The 10665-nt window shown below is 41.3% G+C and overlaps 1 protein-coding gene across 1 annotated transcript; it reads left to right on the plus strand.

Moving 5' to 3' along the window:
• Window positions 1–7562: 7562 nt before the first annotated feature.
• LOC147209841 (homeodomain-interacting protein kinase 2-like) lies at window positions 7563–10040 on the plus strand. The gene is made up of 8 exons (XM_086106072.1): window positions 7563–7766; window positions 8036–8227; window positions 8295–8476; window positions 8636–8759; window positions 8841–8954; window positions 9023–9109; window positions 9237–9430; window positions 9560–10040. The coding sequence occupies exons 1-8, from the start codon at window positions 7563–7565 to the stop codon at window positions 10038–10040; spliced, it is 1578 nt and encodes a 525-aa protein (XP_085962198.1).
• Window positions 10041–10665: the final 625 nt, after the last annotated feature.

The following is a 10665-nucleotide window of genomic DNA, read 5'->3' on the forward strand; positions in this document are numbered from 1 at the left end:
GTTCCCTCACTTCCTGTTCCCCGATTGAACTTCCTGGGTGTCAGTCATGTTGAAAGCGGCATATCAGCATGCAGCTTGTTACCTAGCACACCTTAGCAGCGGCGTCCCAGCACGCTCCGCAGCTCCAGCGGGCTAAGCACACCGCTCATTATTTATTGATCGAGGACATTCTCATGCGGCGAGCTCAGGCCTTGATGTTAATGACGGTGCGCAGTGCACGCGCGCACACTAAAGTCGTTCCTTTTTGTCCCGCGTATTCTGTTAAGATGTTAAGCAGCCTGTTCATGATATGTGTGCAGTATACGTGCTCATTTTACGTGAAATTAATCACTCCAGCCAAAACAAATATTTCATTGATATCGTGAGTTGTCTGTTTGTCACAAGATAAATAAATAAATAAAAAATACTTTTTTTAAAGATGAGTAGTGGACTCATCTAAAAAAAAAATATATATATTGATATACAGTATATTATGTATATTTTTTGCATTTGCATTTATTGTTTAATTTGTAATGCTACCAAAATAAAAATTAAAAATGTGGTCAAAAAGTAATTTGAAGACAAAAAAAAATCTATGGAATGAAGTCAAATTTAGGCAAGGAAAAACTCATACTGTTGCAATTTTTATGAGAAACACGATGATCCAATGTTGGAAAAAATAAACTTGTTTCAAGTCAAGTCTGACTTCATCAAAAGAAGTCATGATGTAAATACTCACATTATGAGAATCAAACATTTAATAATGTTCCAGACTTTTTGTTTAAGTATGTATAGGTAAATGGAATCGATGGATGACAAGATGGATAAATATAAAATAGTGTGTGCGTGTGTGTGTGTGTGTGTGGCGGCCCGGTAGTCCAGCGGTTAGCACGTTGACCTCACAGTGCAATTCCAGCTCCAGCCTCCCTGTGTGGAGTTTGCATGTTCTCCCCGGGCCTGCGTGGGTTTTCTCCGGGTGCTCCGGTTTCCTCCCACATTCCAAAAACATGCATGGCAGGTTAGTGGATCACTCTAAATTGTCTCTCGGTGTGAGTGTGAGCGTGGATGGTTGTTTGTCTGTGTCTGCCCTGCGATTGGCTGGCAACTGGTTCGGGGTGTCCCCCGCCTACTGCCCAAAGACGGCTGGGATAGGCTCCAGCACACCCCGCGACCCTTGTGAGGATAAGTGGATCGGAAAATGGATGAATGGCGAGATGGACAATATTTATGTGTGTGTGTGTGTTTGTGTGTGTGTGTGTGTGTGTGTGTGTGTGTGTGTGTGTGTTTGTGTGTGTGTGTGTGGTTGCTATGGCATATATGTCCCATTAGGCCCAATGTTGTACAAGTGCGATTGTGTGTGGACGTTTTTGAAGCTACAAAATGTGAAGCCCGGCCCACTCCCCCGGTGCCAACGGAACGCCCCCCTATAGAATTTACTCTGCCGCAGAAACTGTCACCCCCCTGAATTTGTCATCCTAGAATCACCAAACATTGTGCACAAAACAACTTCCTGCACAGTACGCACCTCCGTTTATCTGACGGAATAAACGAATTGGAACTGACGAGAAAGTCGTTTTCATTTGAAAGGCTGAGAGGCAAGAAAGAGGTGTGAGAGTCGCTCTGAGTTGACGACGCTTTCAAAGCACCAATCGATCAATTATTCAGTGGCGAGCGGATACGTGGCTGAAATGAGCCGGGAAGCAGATGAATTCCTCTCTTTCGCTGGGTCTGGTGACGACGCTTTTGCAGCGTTTTCAGTCGAATCAAATAAACGTGCAAATAAAATAATACATGAATAAATCACGACATGAAAGAATACATACAGAAATAAATGAACAAATGCATTGATAAATAAAAATGCATCATATATTTAAAAAATATATATTAATTTGGCCGTTATACATTTGTTTTCATATTTTGATGTTTCTTTGGCGGGTCTTTGTCCATGAAAAATGAGACCCGCAAAACAGATCATAAAAGAAATACATTTAAAAAGAGATTAATTTGTCTTGAAACTAATTTGTAATACTTTACCAAATGAAGGAAAAGTTTTTCAATGTTTTTTTTTTGTGTGTCAAATAAATGGAGTCAAGAGAAATAAAAGCAGACTAACCATAGTGCGACAGTCATGAAATGAAAGAAGTAAAATTTATACGGCTTATATTTGATCAGGTTTGTGAACATTTTCAAATACGCAGTGTCCCAAGATGACAAACATCTGGATTTTTGTCGTGCAACAACAATTCTTCGCCAATAAAACCAATTCGTCTGCAACTCTTGCTTTTGCCGTCGTCACGCCAGGTTGCGTGCCGGAAATTCTCCGCATTGCTTTCAATTAAAAAGCCTCTTTGTTTACTACGTGACGGATGGCTTTGGAGAATAATATTAATATTGCAAAGTTTTTGGTTCCGACTAAAAATATCCATTGTGGTTGCGCTGTGTTAATAATTTAGCTCTTTAAAAAGGGAAATATTGAAATATTTACTGGCTCACAGGCTGACGTGCTCCTAATGTTTCCTGTTTGCTTGCCGTCAGGTCAGTGACAATGAGAGTGGGCTAACTCCGTTGTCATTTCAGAGAGATTTAGAATAAATTATTACACAACGATTATTTCTTCCTGATACTTGAGTATACGGAAAATGGTTCCGATTGTGGCATTTGGCCAAATATGATCATTATGGGCCCGACCAATATGGATTGGATTTATTTTACTGTATTTTTTTAAGAAAATGCCAGGGAAAGCCGACTGGAACATCAGAGTTTTATTTGGGGTTCATCAGAGGTGACAGAGTGCGCTGACTCCCATGGGATTAATTCATTCTGACCACTGCCACGTCCCCAGTTATAAGCGGCCGTGTAGGACCAACCACTTGATCTCCTGGTTATGTAACATATACATCTCATTCGTGGTGGAAACATTTTATAACGTTTCATTCTGTTCTCATTAATTTATGTCACAGAAGGCTAGCATTTGAGAGGCGTGTCGGGTTTTTATATCCATTGTGCGCAGAGCTTGTGGAGGATGCGTCCTTTTAAATATCACCACAAGGATACATTTGTCATCCTGCGGCATTTACTATTGTCATGAGGAGTCATCATATCGTCGCAAGATGCGTATCTTTCCCCCCCTCGAGGCTGCCCACATGCGACAGAACGACAGAAACAATGACTTTTTTACTCTTTGTAGATGTGAACAATTATTCATTTCAAATGTCCCAGTTGAGCTTCCACGTGCTGCTCATAAAAAAGGCATGAGAGCCAACACCGCCCCACCAAGAGAGGCCACAATATGGAACTGAATCACTCTGATTTGCAGACGGACGGCGGATTAAAAATAAATTGTGTTGTGAAATATTTAGAGCGTTAGGTGGAAGGGGAGGGGCCTTACGAATGGGGATTCGGTCCCTCTGCTCTCAGAGCGAGGTGACTTTTTCCATGGAATGCCATTTCCCACCTGGATGATTAAAAACCAAGTCAAGATAATACGAGAAAAATTCATCTAAAAATATAAAATGTATGAAAAAATTTGAACTTGATAAAATGTGTAAAGAAAAATGCCATAAAGAGTAACATGAAAGAGAAAATGGACATTTAAAAGATAACCAATTGGAATGAGAACATTGGTTTTGATTTCAAAGTGAGTGCATCGAATGAAACAAATCTAATTGTTCCATGTCAAAATGTACCATGTTTCAATCAAAATAATAATAATAATAATAATACATTTTATTTATAAGCGCCTTTCAAGACACCCAAGGACACTTTACAATAACAAAAAACACAAAACAATACTGGAAATGCCCTCCTTGCATCGCAATTTAAATCAGATTGACTTTTAATCAAGAAATGCATGCACAACCCTAATATATAAAGATAGATAGGTGGGTGGGTGGATGAATGGATTCCAGATTGATATATTCCCTGTGAGGGAAACAGTACCAACAATGTGGCCCACAACAAAGATGAACTTAATTATGATTTGTACCATATAATTTGTTTTATTCTATGTTGTTAACCATCTAGGCTCTTCTATCCATTAAAAAAAAAATCAAATAGGGCTCTGGAGAAAAAAAACGTTCGCCCAGCCATTTGGGTATCCCGTGCAGCTACATTATAGTGAGGTATGTGACTTCCACTGTATTCACATCCAAGTCATGCCTTCTGAGGCATTGAATTGTGAACTAACAGGGTGCGGATCAAAGCTAATCAGGCGTTCTAAACGGTCGCATATGCAAACAGCGTGTAATGACCCCAGCCAGGTGTTTGCTTTTACTCTGCTCGTATTTGTTTGAGAGGAACGCACATTGCCATTTGGCCTCAATGTCCGCACATCCTGCTGACGGCCAGGCTGGGGGGACCATGGATGGTGGATAAGCATGGACAGCTTTTGTTAAATACTTGACATAAACAAAGGCATCTTCAAACTAATAAAACTGTGAAGAGGAGACTCCATTAAGGACATTCCAGAATTCTATTTCTGGGCGCGTTGGTATGGACCAGTATTAACCGTCTCCCAGGGCTCGAGGCTGCATTCTGAACTGCCTGCCCTGTTGTGATGTCTTTGGTCTGTAGTCAATTATTGGAGGGGAGGCCTTCAGCTGCGGATCCCCTGCATGATCAAAATGTATACGTCAAATCACTTTTTATTGGTGGTGTTTTTTAAAACCGGTAAGATTCAAGCAATGGATATTTTTACACAATAACCCTTGGCATGCATACTGTCTATCTCTCTCTCTCTCTATATATATAGAGAGAGAGATAGATATATTTATATATCTATCTATGTCTATCTAGACAAATATAGCTAGATCTATCTATTTATCTATCTATCTACATAGATAGATAGATAGATAGATCTCCATCTAGAGATAGATAGGTATAGATCTAGATATATACACCCCCCCCCCACACACACACTCACGAGAGTCATTCAATAAATAAGGTGAATTTTGAATTTTTCGGTAGAAGGACTTCTAAGACAGATCAAAGCTTACTTTTTTAACAAATAAACAACTGGTTCATGAAGCAAATTTGAAGCTTGATTTTCTCATCACGAGTCCCAGTCCTCCTTTAGTGGATAGCAGCAGCAAGGTAAAACAAGGGCCGTGTCACGTTGCGAGGTGGTAGTGGACCCCAAAAAGCAGGCAGAAGAGAGGAGCAGGGTGTACTTGACAAATTGTATTAAAACATAGAGAAAACCAAATCCTAAACAAACAAAGTCCTGAAAACAAAACCATGACTGAAGCAAAAAACTATCAACAACAGAAACATGACCAGAACAAACATGACAACAGCAACAATGACCCGACAATGAGTAGTCGGCCGGGAGTCCTTTTATAGCCACGAATTACCTAACGACTAACAGGTGTGCAGCTGCAGGGAAAAGCCCCACAGTGCCACCTGTTGGTCACAAACCAAAATATGACAGACCGCTTGTTATTCAGCAGTGATTGGTTCTGTTACAGCATGCCATCAATAGGCAGTAGTCATCACACATGACTCAAATTTTAAAAAGTAAATTAAAACAGCAAAAAGGTGATTTGAGGCCATTCCTAGTTAGTGTAATTGATAAACATACTCTTATTTGTGGGGAATACAGCCGATATAAAACGTATTACACACCACGGTTCAAATGCCAGGTTATGACCAACATCGAGCTTTTCAAAAAGTATTGTCAAATTAACCCCAAATAAAGTTCAGCTATTCCATTTTTTTTTTGCTTTCTAGCAAAAGCCTCAGGATTTTGTGCTTACACCAACTGCTATTTCAAAGTAGTCATAATTCCTTCCATTTTGACAAAGCCCACTTGCCCTCGTTACAGCTCAAGAAAACAAGGGTGTGTAGACTTTCTCTATCCATTCTATGGTGTAGATTTACTTTGATTGAGACATTTCTTCCTCTGGAGTTGATGTTTAGGCCTTAAACCGCCTCAAGTTGCAGATTTACATACATTAATTGATATGTACAGCATCTCCAGGGATGCATAAAGCTCTTTGCATCTCTCTCATACACGAATATCAGAATAAATAATGTAGTCAGGTTTTTTTTTTTTTTTTTTAACCAAAATCTCCCTTCAAAGGAACTGAGAGAATCCTGACATATTGAGCATTAGCATGTTTTGGTGCATAATGTTCGTCTGGGACTCAGGGTGACAACTGAAGGATGATCAAAACATTTTCGACAAGCTCCAATCTGCCAGTGACTGAAACCCCAAATAAAGAAAAAATGTAAATCTTTTTAAACAAGAGATATTTTCCTGAAACATAGCACTTATTTGTTGTCCTTTTTTTATATTGGATAAAGTCAGCTCTTCTACAATTGAAGGTGGGATATCCTGAGAAAGTTCTTTTTTTTTAATGTACTGGTTAAAATGTAACTTCATTCACTACAATTACTTTCAACTTTAACAGCTTACTGTAGCGTTGTAGCCAAGGCCACACCAACTGAGACCAAGACATTAATTATCGAGCCTACAGAGTATCGAGACCAAGACAAGACCAAGACTGTGTATTATTTACTCCATATACAGCACTTTGTATACAGCGCTGGTTGTTTTAAAGTGCACTATAAATACAGTTGAGTTGAGTTGAATTTTTTTTAAGGGGGGTGGAGTGTCGGGGAATGACCAGTATGTTTTTTCATTAAAAAAAAAAAAGGATGTGCTTAGTGCACACAAGCATCACATTTTAGATGTCAGAGAAAGACCTCATGCATCATTACTTTGTCCATATATATTTACTTTTTTAGTGAAATGCCCATATCCAAAAAGTTTGAGAAAACCTTGTTTAAACTATTCATTGAGGCAATTCCAAACACGGTCACAAATACAACTGAAACGCTCCCATTGACATAGCTGAAATGCTCTTATTGTTACACACGGACTACTGAAGTAGCGCAAGTTTGTCAGGGACAGAGAGAAATTCAGTCCTGTATTACTACCCCTTCCACACACTACTGAAATGCTGACCCACACAGCACTGAAACTTTCTCACATGCCCACAAACTGAAAATCTCTCACACGTACAACTGAAGCTTTCTCACACACACACTCCTAAACTGCTCCCACACACTTTACTGAAGCACTTTGACACACTCACTTCAGAATCTCTCATTCACACACACAGAACTGAAATGTTCTCACACACGAGTGAAACATTCATCTCTATAAACTATGTCACATGAGAATATTTTAGTATGATGTGTGAGAGTATTTCTGCTGTTGGTGAGAAAGCGTTTCACTTACGTATGTCAGAGCTTTTCGATAGTGAGCGATCGAGGTAAGCTTGAATAAATATGCCCCCGACAGCACCTCATAGGTTTTTGTTTTTGTTTTTTTGTAAAGCTGTATGCACTTCTTCTCAACAGCTTTCAAGATGATGCCACTCATAGACATCATCCCAGACAAATGACCTATTCCATGAGCTGTGCGCTTATGTGATTGTGATGTCACTCAGCATCACGGCGCCCTCAAAGGTATCCACCACCACCGCGCGTTCTTGTTGCGTCTCTTCATTTACCATTTGCAAATAAGGTGCCGTTACTAAGATATTCTATAGTCCAGGTGCACAGGTAAGACAGCAGAGATGGACTCGTATGGCATATTTGGCGACCGCTTGGTCCCCGGCGCCCGGTTGTACTCGGCGTCCACCAGCTACAAGGTGCTGTCGTTACTCAGCAGCGGTAACTTCGGGAAAGTGGCCAAATGCCGCAAAATGGATAGCGACAAGACGGTGGCGGTGAAGATGATTAGGAATCAAGGCAGCTTTGCAGAGCAGGCCAAGATTGAGGTAGCGTGAACCTCTGTTTGATGTGGGGGGGTATGATCCAGAAGTTCTGTGAAAATCAGCGATCATGTAAAACGCAATTAAAAATAAAATTAAAAAAGATTCAATTAGAACTCCCACACCTCTAAAATAGTTTTGAACACTTCAACTTATTAACCCACAGACTCTGGCCAATTTTGTGCTTGTTTATGCTGAAGTAAAAAGTTGCGGTGTAGAGTAGCTAGAGTGTTTTTACCATGCTACGTACTCCATTTGACATGTGCTCTCTGCAGATTGACACGCTGCAGAAAGTAAAAATGCTGCAAAACTCGAAAAGTCATCTAGTTCTGTGGAAACGGGTCTTCAGCGACATGGGGCACATTTGTCTGGAATTCGAGTACCTGGACAAGAGTCTTCATGACCTCATGAGAGAACGACAATTCAAACATCTTCGTGTAAAAGAGATTCGACCCGTGGTCCATCAGGTACGTTTGAAGTTTGGACCCCCAATATGAAGAGGACTGACAAACCGTGTTTTTGATGACCTTGCAGCTGGCCAGCGCTCTGGACCACTTGAAGCGTGCTCATATGATTCATGCGGACATCAGGTTGGACAATGTCATGCTGATCGACCACCAGCGGCAACCGTACAGAATCAAAATCAGTGACCTCTGCTTGGCCCAAGGCGCTTCGGCCACCAAACACAACTCCAATGTTCAGAGCCACACATACTGGTATTTCTTTGTATTTTTACACCATAATATTGTATCGTGAAATCTTGAGTCCAAGTCAGTTAGTCGGCCAATTGTCAAATCACTCGAAGGGTCGCACTATTGCTCACCCAAAATGTCGATTTAATGTCTCGCAGGAATTGAGCCTTTATCTTCTCACAGGTCTCCAGAGATCTTACTGGGGGCCCCATACACCGAGGCAACAGACATGTGGTCTGTCGGTTGCGTGGCGGCTTTCCTCTACATCGGCACTCACATATACCCTGGCAAGAAGGAATATGAAACGGTAATTGACCACATTACGTTTCCCATCAAAGTAAGACTTCATAGATTGTTCCTAATCATGGTCTCTGTTTTGTCTCTTCAGATAAAGTATATTATGGAGACACAAGGTCCATTTCCAGAGGACATCCTAGTCTCTGGAGAGAAGACTGGGGACTTTTTCCATAGGGACAACAAAACCAGTTCGTGGAGACTGAAGGCAACCTCATTTTAAAGTGAATTTTGGAGGTCAAATGCTTCAAGCTAACCCTGACCGTGTCTCCCCAGACGCCAGAATATTACCAACAAGAGACAGGATTTGCAGCGCGAGACACCCGAAAGTTAAAGCTGACATCTCTCAATCACCTTCAACAAGTACGTCGGTTAAATCTTAAGACCTCACCAGTACAATAAACCCCTGACGCGCCCAGACAGGGACTGAGCCCTGCTGCGAGGAGCGAAAAACTGCCAGTGACCACAACATTGTTTCGGTTTGTTTCAGCTCCAGCCTTGGGTTTCCGATGCCCAGTATCCCACTGACAAAGACGTGCACGCAGACGACAAGCAGATGTTTGTGCAGGTGATCAAGGGAATGCTCCATCTCAACGCATCCCAGCGACTGACTCCGCATCAAGTCCTGGCACATCCGTTCGTCACCATGAGCCACTTAAAGCTTCATCGTGACGTCAGCCAGCAGTACGTTGGTAGCCGCGTGAAATGAGGATTCAAATGCTGCTTTTGAGACCGGAATACAGTTTCAAGATAGGATTATGGTTTCAAATGATGGTTTCCAGCATGTAACATAAACATCCCTTTGTTTTGCAGCGCAAAGTCGTGCTATGCGTTGATGTCCCACTGCGAGAAGGAAACATCTCGCATTAGCAAAAGGAAATCTTCAACTTTGCAGAGATCTTCCTCAAAAAGCAGCCAGAAGAAGAAAAACTCCACCGCAAGAATCCACAAGAAGTCCCATGATGCCACATGTCATCATCCCGCCAAAAGACAGAAAAGTGGCGAAGAAGACGACCGCACCAATCAAGCGAAACAACCTGCTGCCGAACAAAGCCTCACCCGGCTCTCGATTCACTCGAGACTCAAGTCTCAGGATGCAAAGTACATCAAGCTGAAAACCAGATTTGCGGCACGCTTCATGGAGGAGCAAAGCGCCATGGATGAAAACCATACTTGTCAACGTACTCCAACTCCGAACCACCAGCAACAGCATCATTGCTGTCCTGAACCAGGAACAAAGGCCTGGGCCCTGGGGAAGGATCTTCCTAAAGGTGTACTATTAAGACAAAAGTAGGGACGCAACGCATGATTTTTTTCATCACCAGATAATCTGTCGATTATTTTGTTGATTAATCGGATTTAAAAAAAAAGTTTTAATTTCTAGTCTTATGTTAATCAAAGGGTGGCCCGGCGGTCCAGTGGTTAGCGCGTCGACCTCACAGTGCAGAGGTCGTGGATTCCTGTGTGGAGTTTGCATGTTCTCCCCAGGCCTACGTGGGTTTTCTCCGGGTACTCCGGTTTCCTCCCACGACCCTTGTGAGGATAAGCGGATAGGAAAATGGATGGATGGATGTTAAACAAAAGGACAACATTTCAAATTGGCAATGTAGAAAGTGCACAAACATAAACTTATCTACTTGTTTGGTTGGAAATGTGTCAGAAAACAGGCACAAATAAATGTTGACCATCATTCTCAAAGTAAAATGAGAAGTTTGCAAATCTTTTAATTTGGTTCCACAACAAGATGATAAGTCTGAAATACAATTGGAATTTGGCATTTACTGTTGAGTGGCTGCAATTCTGAGGATTTGGACAATTTTAAACTAAGGCTTCGACGATGAATAGATTATCAAAAATAATTATCAATGAATATGTTCATTAATTTGTTGTCGATTCATCGTTGCACCTCTTGACAAACG

This window comes from Hippocampus guttulatus, chromosome 2 (assembly GCF_054856545.1).
Source record: "Hippocampus guttulatus isolate MCC_2025c chromosome 2, RoL_Hgut_1.0, whole genome shotgun sequence".
Taxonomy (NCBI): domain Eukaryota; kingdom Metazoa; phylum Chordata; class Actinopteri; order Syngnathiformes; family Syngnathidae; genus Hippocampus; species Hippocampus guttulatus.